This window comes from Myzus persicae, unplaced genomic scaffold (genome assembly GCF_001856785.1).
Source record: "Myzus persicae strain clone G006 unplaced genomic scaffold, MPER_G0061.0, whole genome shotgun sequence".
In the NCBI taxonomy this organism is placed as follows: Eukaryota; Metazoa; Arthropoda; class Insecta; order Hemiptera; family Aphididae; genus Myzus; species Myzus persicae.
This window is the reverse complement of record NW_019100736.1, coordinates 471305-487750: the sequence shown is the minus strand read 5'-3', so window position 1 is coordinate 487750 and position 16446 is coordinate 471305. Positions and strand designations below refer to the sequence as shown.

The window sequence follows — 16446 nt, the reverse complement described above, 5'->3', positions numbered from 1 at the left end:
CAATTATCCAACGAGTATATTATACACATATTTGTGAGTATATATATTATATATATATATATGGGTATACGTGATATACTATACAAGTACCTATATATATATAAATAAAAGAATGTAGAGCGCTGCAAGTGTTACATTGTATGTATATTTATGTGTGTGTGTGTGTGTGTGTACGCACGGCAGTTGGGCCGAACCTGCAAAGTTTTCGGACGACAAAAAAAATCTCCCAAGTGTTTTATTTCCCTAATGGATATTACGAATATAATAGGATTTTACGCTTTACAAAAAATATCCCTCAGTAGTTTTTGTCTTATATTTATATATATTAACATGTTACAGTCAATGTTTTAAATTCAGATATTATTGAAAATGGCTTGTCTGCAAATACTATAATGCCTAGATACGTTAGTCCATTATCTACTGAGAACAAATATTTATAATTTGACTTGATTAATCTGACAATAATATATTTTCATATAATATCAGTTAGTCATTTTAATATTTAACACTTTCGATTGTCGCGCAGACAATGTCTGTTATTTAGTATTAAAATTAGATTATTAGATTTTAGAAAGACAAAGAGTGTCAAGTTACTGTTGGGTACAATAGTATTTTTTCAAGGACTGTAAAATGAAATGTTAATCTAATAAATATACTAGTCAATCAACAAAGAGACTTGACACTTCAAAATGCTATAGCAATTTACCACGTGATATTGTGATAAAAAATTATAATAATAATAATAATAATATTATAAATTCTCCTTAAATTACAGCAATTAATTTCTAATACACGGTTAATTATCTTTAAACTATAATTTATCATGTATTGTTTTTTTTGTAAAATTTACCTAATTAGTTATTACAGCCCCTTTAATTTTAGCTTTGACTATACCTAGTAATAGTTTTAGTATAATAATAATGACTGCGGTCGATCACAACAATTATTATTTTTATTTAAGGTACACTAAATGTTTAAACTAAAACGATTAGTCAATAATATCAACACTGAATACAAAATATAGACAAAATAGTCAGACTTAACCAGACTAGCCATTTTTAATAATATCTGAATATCATCATTGGCGGTAATATGTACATACTACACAGGTACTATGTGTACCGTGTACGCGTACCATAATATATGCGATGTAAAAACCACGAGTGTGGTATGTCCCTCGACGTATATTATTAGTGTATATGAGTACCTTAAATATTATTATTACATAATACATAGGTACTGGAACGAATTATTGTGAGGTTTGCAAGGCTACGTGTGAGTACTACTTTTTTCTTCGAAAGTAGTTTGAACTGTTGTAGGGTTCTAGTTGAAAGATAAAATCGACTAGTAGGCCATGCTGTTACAGTTGTCACTTGGGTGCTTTTGAGTATTGACGTCGTTGTAGTCTAGTATGAGATTTTTTTTTAAAAAATAAAATAATAATCCATGTTTATAATTTGTTTACACCATGAAATTTTATTAACACGTAACGTCATCTTATGCTCAGTAAAACAAAAAAATACGATTTTTTTTTATAAATGCGAATTATAAGTCTAGGGTTTATCAACAAATTAGTCTGATAGCCATGGAGCCAAATATTTTTACTACAATTAAATAATAATAATAAAAAAAAAATACAAAAACAGATTAATAGATTATAAAAGTAATTATATTATTATTGATGGCAATTCACATGTATGCCATCATCGGCATCTTTGTCTATTAGCTTATATTTGTATGTACCTACGAAAGAGTAATCGGTTTGGAATTTTAAACATTATATTTTGTTCAGATATTTAATCGAAAAATAAATGATATAAATAGTGATTACTATTTGTACATAAATGTTTGTATGGTACTTGATTGACTGAATTTTCGACTTAGACAGGTATATATTATTATTATATATTTATCATACTAACAATTTCGTTCCGAAAATATTAAAATAAATTTTATATATGCTTTGCGTAAAACATAGAACCAGAAACAGTAGGTTTAATATAATGCATGTATATTGTATATAGTATTATGTAAATATTATACAATTCAGTAATCATATAGTTTATGTATAAAATGTTTATAATATTATAGTGCGTGTCTTACATTACATAGGTAGTCGACATTTGAAGGCTATTTAAATATACCTATACAATTGAATTCAAATAACATTTTAGATAGTACCCTCCGGAATTCGGAAACACGCAAACATATTATATTCATCATTAAGATTTATTCGAACAACAATATCGCTGCAGTTTATATAGTATATTATTCGTGTTATAAGCTTTGTAAGTAATATTTATTCTTATTTTTTATTTTTTATTTTTATCTAAACAGCATTGACAAAACAATATGGTTATTACTTATTAATATTAGCTATTTACAATACTGTATGCATTATATTTGATTATTTTATGGTTGATTACATGAAAGCTAAGACAATAAATCGCACACACAAGCGGTCGATTCTCTTTTTTCCCGTTTAATTTTAATTATGTACCTATGTGTGTGAAAACTATTTAAAAAATTTGATATGACGAAAATACTGCAACGTACCTCTACGTATTACCTACGTTTACATAGAAAGCTATACCTATAATATATTATGTAAACAATAAAAACAATATAAAGTTTTTAGTTTGCATATCATTACTAAGTACTAGTAGGTGTAAAAAATATTAAATAACGATTAACGATAGGTTTGATTCTGAAGTTAACGTGGTTTTCTTTTTATTTATACTTGCATGCATGCATGACATATCCCCTATGAGAAATCGAATATAATATTTAGTAGGTATCTAATAATATTATCATGTATCAATTATATGATAGGTAATATGAAAGTTAGTACACGTCGTGAGTACAACTGCATTAACAACGACAGAAAATATGCGAACACCGCAGACCGTTTCAATGATTAAGGTAGCTATAACCCGGCCGAATTAGAAGAATATAGTACAGAATTAGCTGAGCGTTTTTACGAGATAATGAGCGAAGCCTTCGGGGCACGTGTGCGGTGTAATGTCATAATAAAATACTCATCGAGCCTTCGAGGAGTACATCATATTATTACACCTACCTATATATAGGCTATATAATATTATACAATGATATATATGTGCATGTGCGTATATTAAAAGTTCATCCACGGCTAGCCACTGTAGGCAAATATTTACCAAACCGTTTTCGACTAGAAACACGACGTTGTTTATTGAGTAATTAAAGCTCATTATTATTGTTTTACTCTCTCGAAAATAGGTAACGTATTATACGTAGTAATAATTAATAACGCCGGAGAACGATTATACCTATATATTATAATATATGACAGCCCGCTTAAGCGATTTAGTCTACATCTAAATATTGTTTTATATTTTAATATTATGTAACAGCGATATTTATGATGTGGATAATTTTTCCGGCAATTAAAGTCATTATGTACAATTATACATATTATAATGTGCGTCATTGTGTTAAATAATTTTCGATAATGTATTCAAACAAACGAAATAATCGACACCTAATATGTATGTGTTATTCAAAAACGAAGTTCGAAAGCGATTTACCAAAGCTCTTAAATCAAATATAATTGATAATCGTTTTGTTAAATGATTATGTCATATAAATGTGTAATATATTATAATATATACAGACGTACAGTGTAATACGTATTGACATATTATTATTGTGGCACGGTATATATTTTACGGGCACATAAATAACTCTGTTTTATAGATTTATTTAGTAGATGCAATTTTATTGAAAATGGTTTCTCAGAATGGACAGAACAACGATATTGAACTAAATTGGAATTATAATACATAATTTTAACCAAACGGCTGACGACAATCTATACATGTAATCACTGATCGCTAGTACTATTATATTACAAACATATATATATTTATTGTTATTTTTTTAGTTTAACCAAAAAAACTGTGATAGTAAAAAATATATTACCTATTGCAGTGCACAATATTATGTTGGTATAGATTACGACTCAAATAGATTTGTAAAAGAACATTTGGAGAAACCCGCAGTTTTCTATAATTTCAAATAAATTTAGAAAAGAAAAAAATTAATATTGTTTTGAGTAGTTCGCATATAACATGGCCTATTTATCATTTGTTCAAAATAGTAAAGGTAATGTAATGTACATTAATACAATATGGGATATAGCATAGCTATAGGAAGATATATTAAAACAATAGTATTTAAATTTTCAGAGTAAAATTTTAAAATCCTTTAGATACACCCTTAATAACCTCCAATGATTTACACTGATCAAAATATGTATTGGCCAAGTTGTATTATAATGATTTTTTTATACATTTACAAATTATCAGAATACCTAAGTGTAAAATATATATTGTATTAGGTACTCACAGTTATAGTAATAACAATAAATATAGTAAATAGTTATATTTATATAAACATAGATAAACCTTATAGCCTGTTTCTTATATACCTTAAATCGAATGACAGTTTTCTGAACAGCAAAATAGACTAAAATAATTTTAAAATAATTTTTTTTTCTCTCGAGATCGAAAAATTATAAGGCCTTTATAATAGAACTGCTGCAAGTCCAAAGCTACCACAAATACTCAGATATAACGTTTAGAAAAACTATGTAGCAACATTGTCTTTGACTGATATCGAATAATGCATTTCAGTAAATTTGTGTATAAGCTGACAATAAAGAACATATACCTACAGCAAACTGCTATTTTGCCGGCCTACTTTTTATGGTTTTCGCAAATTAACGTAATTGCAGCAGTACCCGAACTGCAGTTGTGCCTATATGTATATACGACAACGATGATGATAATAACAATAATAATATAAATGTAGTTGCTATTTATACGGATTCGTTCTGACTTAAAATTTAAAAAAAAGTGTATTGCGAAGTTCTTACATTGCTGTGACCGGCGAGAGAGATCTGTCAAATCAAGTTTTCTATATTTCTTGTGTACTTAGAATAACATGGTGTAATAGTTAATACCGAAATCCAAATATATATACTTGTAACAAGAACCATTGATATTTAAATATAATTATATTTTATATATACTCTGCATGTGACATATTAGTTCTATATTTTTATGTGACATGACATTTTAATAATTATTGTTAACCTTTAAATGGGACGCCTTATAAAGATAAGTTAATCTTGTTATTTACACTAGTTATTAATTCCACATCGTTAATCAACCGATGATTTGCTTTATATTACAATCATGACTAATGATAATCTGTACAACATGGACATAGGATTTTTATTATCATACAAGTTGAACTATTATTGTCATATTGTTACATCTACGACTTCACTCTTTCGTCGACTGAGTGATGAATTCTTCTACACGATTGCTCATTATTATCAATAATTCGTGATGCGTAAAACAAGAAAATAAAAAAATAAAACATCGCACATAATATTTCTTGGCGTATACGATATTGGTTAAGATTTGACTGAAGTACATACCAATTTATACATCCATTTTGCAATAAACTTTTTTGTCCGTCTACAAACCGACTCTGTATGCAATATTTAATATGAATTTTAACAATCACAAAAAATACAACTCATCTACATGTACATTAGGTATATGAAAATATAAACACTTGATGCTTCTTCAATCGGAGTTTTTAATCGAAATATCTAATATAAAATGTATAGGTATGTCTACCTTTGCATGTGGGGTGAACGATATAAGTTTAATGTGTTTCGCGCGGTTTTTATATACGTGGCCGATCCGAGCTTTATATATATTATATGGGTACACGTGGGGGTGTATATACAGTTATATTATACGTAGAGACTAGGGAGGTTATGAGGTAGCTGTCCACCGCCACCCCACCACAAAACACAGACCTCGCACGGCCGACATGGTATATTATTTTTTTTTTTTTGCCAACAGTCTCCAATAGCAACATTTTCGTAACCATGTACAATACACACGGTCGAAAACTATATAGGCAGATATTTTTGTGGAGTGTACCGAACTCTGCAGCGCCCGTCTATATTCATATTATATATATACCAATACGCGCACACAATATATATATTATATACATATGACACACATGTAAATGTTATAGCGGGCCATGGTCACACCGAAAATTTATAATCATTTTTCCCGTATGGGCATGGGCATAAACGTATATAGGTAGGTTTGTACCTATATGTATTATGTACAGTATTATATTATATCTATGCGCACGTAGACGTAAATCGAACGAAATAGCCATGCAAGTGACGCGCATCGTAATATAATATAATACAATGTTATGTGAACGGTATATTGTATATGTGCACTTATAAAAACGACGTGCATATTGTTTCGCTTTGCAATAAATATATATATATAATATATATATATATTACTCTATATGTACAATAAGTAAAAAAATAAGTCTACATCACGCATATTCACATGTATATTTATTATGCGCGAGAATATTTTCCCGACGTTATGGTATAAATTCAGAAAAATCAGATTATTATAAATTTATATATTATACCTCTATAGGTAATAATTATTATTTATTAAGTAGTAACTAATAAGCAATCAGTTGTACATAAAAACAATAATATTGTACCTATACTCTAACGCAACGGTGTATATATGATGAAGATCATAATATTGGATCGATTGGTATTACAAATATACAATTGTTTCATTTTCAAGCAAGTTTAAAAATAAAAATATAAAATACCCGAACCGATAAATCATTAAAAACTATAGTTTTTATCCATTATTTAATATCAGAAATGGTTATGTATATATATTGTAATATATAATTGTCATATCATATATGATTTTAACTCAGCTGAGCAAATATTTTAAGCTACTAGATTAAAATATATATTAGCAAAATGGAAAGTGACTAGAATTATATTTGAGCTCTACGCTCAGCCTTGAATATCGTATTCGCTATAGTATGATATACATTATACTATGCGTCTATATCTAATATTTAATGTGATCATGTCTCATGAAAATATTTATATTTGTTTGAGATTATATTGTTTTCTACGTGTTAACAAAATACACAGATGCTGTCTATACGTGAATCGATGTTATCTTATTGTCTCATATAATATCGATTTTAATCACTAACTATGACGACGTGATTTAACATGCGGTCTGATTTTATGAATAAAAAACGATGTATTATTAAACTCCGTGCTGCTGGCAATCTGTCATCGTGTCGTCAATGCGGCGTACACCTAATGAAAATATGAAATTTGGAAACCGCAGCCACCGTGGTTTCGATTAATCGACCGTTACAATATAAATAATATTATAATACTGTGTGAATATATTTACTATATACGCCTATAACTGTTCGGTATTATAAATTCGATATAATTTATTATGTTACGCACCCACACACATGCGTATACTTATATTTTACGACGAATAGAAAACGATATTTAATTATCGCGTTGAAACCCTGTATATAAGGTAGGTACGGGTATTATTCGTGCGTGGAATTTACAAAATTGTTTAAATGTTTATTAATAATTATTATCTTTGTGTTGAAGATTAAAATAAAGTAGGCATACAAGTACATAAAGGCAGTAGCGGAAGCCGGTAATTATTATTTGTATATTGAAAATCTTTTAAGGCAAATAATCATAAAATACATATATAATTTAATAATTTATTTTGTTCTAGGTACCTATAACTACATATACGATAATTGTAGTATTAATATAGAATCCATAAGTATAGCTCTGAATAAAACTGATTTAGTTGAAGTACGTTAAATTTTAAAACTGACTAGAAAATGATAAAAACCCTGATCTTGGAACGTTTACTTATTAAATATATATGCTTTTATGATTTACGAGTACATGGGTACATAACGAAAAGAAGCAAATACATAAAGCCGCTTATAATTTATATAATATATGCCTAAGGGCCAAGATGCTGCTATAAATTGTTATAAACAAGATTTATAGCGGTCTAAAACCGAATAAAAACACTAAAATCATAATTAACTCTATATTAAAAAATTATAGATGAGGAGATGTGCAATATATTGTAATCATTCGGTGAAATTCGGGGTGATCGGGCGATAGCATATATTGGGGATGACAGGGACGAAAAGTGAAAGGGGAATGATATAGGTGTTGCTGCAGTATATATTTTATACATTATATATACTTAGAACCCTCACACAACAGCCTAAAGTATAATACGTGTATATTAGTACATATATATTATATTATAGTTATATATTACGTTAAACACACGCGTGCGTGTAAATGTATTAAACTTGGTAGTAAAAATTAGCTTGGGGTCGAGTTATACGATGGCACGGGCCACCTGCAAAGGGGCAACCCGAGTGGTGTGTTTGATCCCATTGTTATCGCCTTGCATTATAATAATATAAAATCGGTTAAATACAATTGAACGGAATCCTCTTTCCTTATCATCAGTGTCGGCCTGGTACCTTAAGGGCCCCGGATGCATTTCTTCAGAAGGGCCCCCAAAAATGTTTGTTCATAAAATTATTAAAAATGTATTTATAAGTAGTGTAAAATATTATAATTTTTTAAAGGTACCATATATAAAATTAACCATCCATTAAGTTAAGATTTAAGTTAGATTAATAATTTATTATTCTAAAAATTTTTTTACATATTACATAATATAAATAATACCTTCTCACATTATACAACTTAGTATTTTTTTTAATGTGATTCAAATTCAAAATTAATTGTTCATTTGATTTTCTTTATATGAGTAATTTTTTTAGTTCACTAGATGAGTTAGCGATCGTATCAATCAACTCATCTAAGTCAATCAAAATATCCTTTTCAATGGACATTAGCATTAATGGTACATTGGTTTTTTCGTCTGGAGGTCGAAAACTATCTACTATTCACTATCACAATAATCACTCATACAGATAACAAAAGTTATCACATAAATACATAATATTATTATAAATGATAAAATTGTACAATAATATTCATTATCCAATATTTATATTTCTGAGTACGATCGGTGGCGGAGGGCCCCCAACACAAATACGGCCGAGGGCCCCGGACGCGTTTGCCGCCTAGCGGCCATGGCCAGGCCGACACTGCTTATCATCAATATATTTTTAAGATCTTTTTATAGGTACTATATACGATTGTGTGTGATCAAATTTAAGAACTTGGCAATGTTGCTAAATATAAAGCTATAAGCTCGTTGGCTGAACATTGTAAGCTCTATTACCATTTGATAACAGTATAGGATTTAATAGAGCCACAAATATAAACATCGATAAAACTTGCTAAACTCAAAAAAGCCCATGCTTATAAATTATAGCTTTGCAATAGTAAACCACGCTATTTTATGAAGTATAAATTACCAACTGTCAACATTGAAATCTTTAGACAAATTATTTAAGTTTGTGGTGCATTGTCAATAATATTATAGAAAATTAGGTATTCAAATAGTATTTTCGTTTGTTTATGTATAAGTATATACTATTTAAATGACTGGAATCAATTTCTTAATTTGAATTTTATGTTTATTTTACTATTATTTGTTGTATTTAATATTTATATCGTACAACTTTTTTCATGTGAAGGTTTATATAACGTAAAGCTTCAAAACGTTCCAAAGCAATATAGGTAGGTATAATACCTATATAATAATATGTACTTGCAGGTTTACTGTAATACAGCATATTATATTATTGTTTGTGTCGATTCGAAAAAAACACTTGTCATTTGTGAACACGATCGTACTCGTACTGCAATATGTGTACGTGGGTTAAAACTTTTGTCTCTGAGGCGGTATAATAGTATAATATATACCATATAGGTATAATAGCATTTAGTATACAATATTTTAATAGCTATATAAAAAAATGAAACGAAATAACAACACGGAAATATGAAATTTGCCTATTGCATCTATTCAATATATTTAGCTCCTGATAATTTATAGTTCCGTTGAAAAACTCACAATATTATGAAGATGTATGGAATAATATATTGAAAAAATGTGAGTACCTACCCAAAAATTATAATAAACGTTTATAGTATTTCATTAATACTGCAGATAATATTATAGGTAATGTAAATAGAGGGTAGGTATATCACGAAAGCCCGACCAACTTATACGAAAATAAACATATTTATCCGAGAACATATTATCATAATATTATACTTGGCTGAAATATATTATGTATACATAATACTACTTTACTACTAGTTCTGCAATTCTCGGAAATCGGGAAAATTATTGTAAACTACGAAGAGACCGCCGTTCAAAGAAAACGGTACCTATATGTCATACATTAGTATACACACTATAATAGTATGCATTATACCTACATTTGTCGCATCTAACATAAAATTAATACTATACACTGTCTCTTTTACATCGTGAAGGAAATAGTCATAATATATTGATTCCATATATTTTGTCAACTCCCAGATTCAATTCGGGTTTTATTTAAATTTTTATTTGTAAACGATTATACTGACATGTAACTATTTCATCCAGGAAACATAAATTTTATGCGAAAACGTTTCATAAATATAATACCTATACCTATATAGTAATTATAGAAGTAATGACTAGTAAGTACCAACTACACGTATCTATATGTATGTATATTATTATAGCATTTACACACATTATTAAGACTTGAGGTTTACGAGTAATTATAATTTATGAGTCCGTCTTAGGTAATTAATTTTTATTTTATTTTAAATTTGTTCGTACAATGGGTTAGTAAAAAGGTGGGCACAATGTATGACTATGATTTTATTTTCGCTCCGAAAAAGTTGTTGACGTTTATCGTAGTGAAGAAAGTAGTCAAATTATTTCAATGACATTAAATAAGAACTCATCGCGTCAACATAATATTATTTTAATCCTACAATTACATATTATATATTTTTTAAGTCTCATAATTCCGTACATACAACAGTAATGCTCATTTTAAAAATACCATAACGCCGAAATAATATGCGCTACCGAGACTTATTGATATATGAGATAACATATACTAAAATATATACCTATACAATAGTATGCGGAATCGTGTCGATCGTGCGGTATCTACGTATGGACTATGGACACTTACATATTATATTATAATATTATATCTAGGTACTCTCGTCAAGGGGGAAATGTATGCGGCTTGTGTGGTCTAATCGGCGTGTTTTATACGGACGACGGACTGAATAAATCGATTATCGCGCATTGTTTTCGAAGAGGCTACAGTATATTATATTTATACATACGTATCCCACACGGCGGCAAAATATTAGGTATATTATTTCTGTACGTATTGAAACGCATTATATAAAAAGTCCTAGAAACATTTGGCGTAGGTATATATACAAACGTTTTCAAACCGTATTTTTATTTAACAATATTATTTCAGAATATAAACATAATTCAGTAGGTATATATTATGCCGTTCTACATTACCTACCAATGTGTATACACATACACACACACACACACACACACACACACACACACACACACACACACACACACACACACACACANACACACACACACACACACACATATATATATATGGTAGTTTAAAGAAAAAACCTTCCTAAACCATTTGTGTGAACATTGTATTTACAAAATTATTTTCATAAACATGAATAATGAATATAATTGAAATAAAAAATATTGCTACGAAATATTTATTTGAAAACATTAGTTTTTTTTATGATGTGCAAACGTTTGTTGAAGGATTACATCATTGTCATTTTCCAAATGTTGCAGTGTTTAACTTATTGAAAAACTTATATATAATAGGTAATCCCTAATATGTGCACTAGCAGAGAACGACTGTTAAAAAAAAAAACAATTGCGATGTTTGAGTACATACATATATTATTGAATCTATTAGTTCGTTTATTAGGTTCACCACAGAAAACTGAATACGATGTCGGATATAATTCAGCGAAAATCACAACCACTTAACGAATTCCACATTCTGATAAAGTAAATATTGTATAAAAGAAGATATTTTGAATCTTAAACATCAACAGTGAAATACCTACAATTCGAAAGTCAAATTCCTCAAAGATCACAAATCCCGATTTCGATTGAACCTGATGTAGAACCGTGTGTGCACCCAACATGTTGGGGGGACGTGGATCAAAAACGGCAAGACGGGGAGGAGAGTTGGGCCCAACGAAAATATATTTTGGTTTGGATTATAGGTACGAATAGTTTGAAAGTCGAAATCAGCTCTTCCGAAACAATTTTGATGAAGATCGGCGAGACTTTATATAGCAGCTGATTTTATAGACCTGTTGTATTATGTGCGGGACACATGCGACAACACACTGTAATCATGAAGTAATATCACGACGGCAGCCACGCCGAATAAAACTGCAGTTGCAGTTTTTAATGATAGGTACTATACATTATAATGGATATGACATTCTCATTATTGTGTTTAGCTCGATATTTAGGTTGCATTATTGTCACAATATGACCTGCGACGATTATCATAACAATATAGAACCGGACTCGGTCCAAAATTTGGTAGGAATTGTTCTTGTGTACACGACAGAATATAGCTATTATTGCGCTATACAGATTTATGGGAATGTGTAAAACCAAAATCAGTCGTGCTGATTTCCCTCGACGGTTAGATCCTAACCACCCATAACCAGCTGCCTCGAGGAGACGGTGGTTCTAAGTATAGGTATCATGGTAATGTCGACGCTTACCTTCTTTGGTTGGCGACGGACACTGCGGCGTGTACGATCCGATGTGATAGCTCGAGTACGAGTTCTGGTGCATTGTTGGGAACGGGTACGCGGACATGGCGCCCCTGGGGCTGCCGAACCCGCCGGCGCCGTCGTGGTGATGGGGCTGCAGCGAGGCTGCGTTGCCGTGGTGCTGCGTGGGGCTGCTGTGGTGCTGGTTGACCGCGGCCGCGGCGGCTGCCGCAAAGTGCGGATGGGCGTGTGGGTGCGGGTGATAGACGCCGCGCACGTTGTACGGGTTTTGCTGGAGCTCGATGAACGCAGACTTCGACGTGGGCACTGGCGTTATGCTGCCGCCGCCTCCGCCTCTCGAGTCTTGGCCACCGACGGCCGCGTTGTTGCCTCCCGGGCCGTTGGCGCCACCGGCACCACCGCCACCGCCGGAACCCGGGCCGCCTGTGCTCAGAGTCGTCGCGTCCATGGCGTCACCACCGGCCATCGACGACGGCGTGCCCGTGGACCTCTGTTGCTGTTGCTGGTTAGCACCGCCACCGCCGCCCCCTCCGAACGGGCTCCCGATCTCCCCGTAATTCAGCGTGATGGCCGTCGGGTACAACGAACGGGTGGAGAAATCAATTTCGACCGGCGGCGGACGTGTGTTCGGAGCGGCCGCTCGCGCGTCCGCGGTGCAATGTGTAGGCACGACAATATTATATGCCTACGCGAAAAACGAGTGGTGCGTTTTTCACTCGCGCGCGCGCCGAACAACCAACGGAAAAACCGAAACGAATAAACGAACGCACTGGCACACACGACAACGACGCGTTCCAAATGGCAAATGTACGTAACGTATGCGTTTTGTACGCCGGTCGGGCGCGTGTTATGTCAATAAAAAAACGACCGCGTAAAAAAAAATTCAAAACGATGAATAATTAAAAAAAAATCGCGACGTGACGGCGAACGACGACGCGACGACGAGACGGACCACGGTAACGTGCGCACGGACGACGCGATACGTTCGACGGACGACCTCGCAATGAACCGGCCGAGAGATGTCGCACGACGCGCCGGGGTGCAACCAGTCGGACCGGTCCGGCAAAGGAGGCGGTTACGGCGCGCGCGGACCCCGCCGCGTCCCCCGCCCATTGGTCGTCCGCCATCGTCGGTGCACGCCGCCGGCGGTGGGGAGCGCCGCGGCGGACCCGGCCCCGGACGCCGTCACCCCGCCACCGTCCGTCCACCTCCAACGCGCGACGCGAGCGCGCGCGCGCTCTCCCACTCTCTAGCCGGCTCGGTCGCCCGACGCCGCCGCCGCCGCCGCTCGCACTCACGCACACACGCTCGCCGCGTTCCACGCCCCACCTTGCCATCAGTTAGCGCCGTAGCGACGTGGGTCTCGCGCGCACCATTGTGGGTGCGTGCGGGCGATGAGACGGGCGAACGTGCGCGCAGTGCAGCGGTGGCGGTCGATTCTTTTCGTCCCATCTCCTCCCCCCCTCCACCCTGTGCCCGCCAGGTCCTGGCCGACGCCGTCAGACCGACGCCCGCCGCGCACACCGCCGCACCGACACGGAAAAACCGATCCCCCACCCTCGCGCAAGCCGCGGCCTGAGCCACAGCGCCGCTGCCGCCGCCGCGCCCACCCCCGCCTCGCCCAGAATCGGACGACGGCTCGACGCCTCTCGACCCTCTTCCGCCCACCCACTATCGTCGCCGCCGCCATTTGTCCGCGTACGAGTATACATGTATACGCCGGCACGTATTTCGTAATGCGCTACGACGATAACAATATTTTTTGACGCGAGTCGGCTTTTCTGAACCTCAGCGATTCACGCGAATTATGGGTACTATAATATTGTATATTATATTATATGAGCATATTATGTCACGTGCAAGTCTGCGTCGATCTGCAGCGGTATATGTACAGGTCGAGCACGTGTACCTACCTATATGTGTGTAGGCATAATAATATTATATACCCAGGTATAGTCGGCAACCGTACACAACTTCGGCAAAGTTCCGACTTTCGTTGGTTTGTCCGCACACACCGCGAGTCGCGACCACAATAATATGTGCATTCGTTAATTTTCTCGAAGGACACAATAATACACATGCTCCAGCCATCGCGTGTACATATACATACCTCTATAATATAGTTGTTACTATCTACGGCTTTTAAATATGATTTTCTACACAGCCACTGTCGCAGAACGGTCATTTTGTCGAAACGTTCATATTACTTATTGCAGGCAATCGGTAATTACCTGCGTATGGTATTGTATATAGGTACGCACAAATGTAAAAAGTATTTTATGTTATCTTTTTTTCCATTATAATACATGCCAAACTATTAAATATATGTTTCACTAGTGCATTATAATTTCCTAAATCTATATATATAATATATATCTAAGCTCCATTATTCGAACCTTTTATTTTTTGTAAATTAATACATTATTATTTTAATAAATATTAATTTCTGTTTCACATTGAATACGAATTTTAATTATTGCGATACGAATCTAACTTTTTAATTTTTTTTTAATTCAACCTTTGAATCATTTTTGTTTTTTAATGATCAACTTGTACTTATACCTATATCATCTAAAAAAAAAATGTTAAAGTTTTTCTACACTTTTTCAGATTTTAGGTCATAATATAAATGTATTTCTTTACGAAAGATATATATCATATATTATTATAGTATGAAAATACATTATTCCTTTAGTTGTTTCATCATTTCTTATTCTAAAGCAGAATGTTTTTTATAGTACTTCGATGTATAAAATTCAAATTTGAGACGAGCAGCTTATGAGTTATAAATTATAAATATTTAAAGTTTTCATGAGCAAAATGGAGTGATGGTACTCTACAAAATGTTGTCCACTACTCCGCTCAACAAAACTTTGAAATATACTTATAAATTATAACATATATAAGTTATAACTAGCAAAAATGTTTGTTCAAAATTTGATTTTTTAGACCATAATACTTCGAATAATATTTTCTGCTTCAGAATATTAAATTAAAAATGCACCTATGTGTTGTTACTCAAAAGCAAAAACGTAAAAAATGATAACGATATAAAAATATGAAATAGTAAGAAATATTATTTAATTTCAAAAATTTTTGTTCTGTAAAACCTTAAGATAGATATGCTGTACCTACAAAAATATTTTCAAAAACTGTATAATATGGTTTTTCTGAAATAATGACTAATTATGAGTGAATTAAGTTAAATAAATGGAGTGATCCACAATTACTATATTATATATACGTACGCATGCATTTTAAAATATTAATTTTCTTTTTAATCACCAGTATTATTATAACTTAAATATTTATATTATAAATAGGTACCCATCACCTACCTAAAAAAATGTGTACATTAAATAGTCAATAGTTTCTAAACAAATATTGTACAAATATTCAAAAAATAATAATTTAAACTCGAATTAAATCTAGAAATCTAAAATATTATGATTAATTGAGGGAAGATTACCTCTAAACGCCTTGGAAACGTTAATTTATGTTATTTCGATGTAATTATTTTCATTTTAACCAGAACCTTTTTATGTGTGTAGCTTTAAAGGGATGTTATTTGTACATTGAACGCAATCTACGATGTTCCATGTTTCCGAAAAACTACCCAGTAACATTGCAGGTGATGGGAGAAATTATTATATGCAGATGCAAGTGTACATGCACAAATAATTAAATGCTATTTAATTGTTCAT

At 33.1% G+C, this 16446-nt stretch overlaps 1 protein-coding gene across 1 annotated transcript in view; it reads right to left on the bottom strand.

Moving 5' to 3' along the window:
* Positions 1-13715, bottom strand: part of LOC111042735 (homeotic protein distal-less-like) — a 113013-nt gene extending 99298 nt beyond the window's left edge. The window contains exon 1 of the mRNA XM_022327434.1: positions 12731-13715. Coding sequence (XP_022183126.1) covers positions 12731-13208 — 478 coding nt within the window. The 5' untranslated portion in view covers positions 13209-13715. The remainder of the gene's footprint in view (positions 1-12730) is intronic.
* Between the last annotated feature and the right edge of the window lie 2731 nt (positions 13716-16446).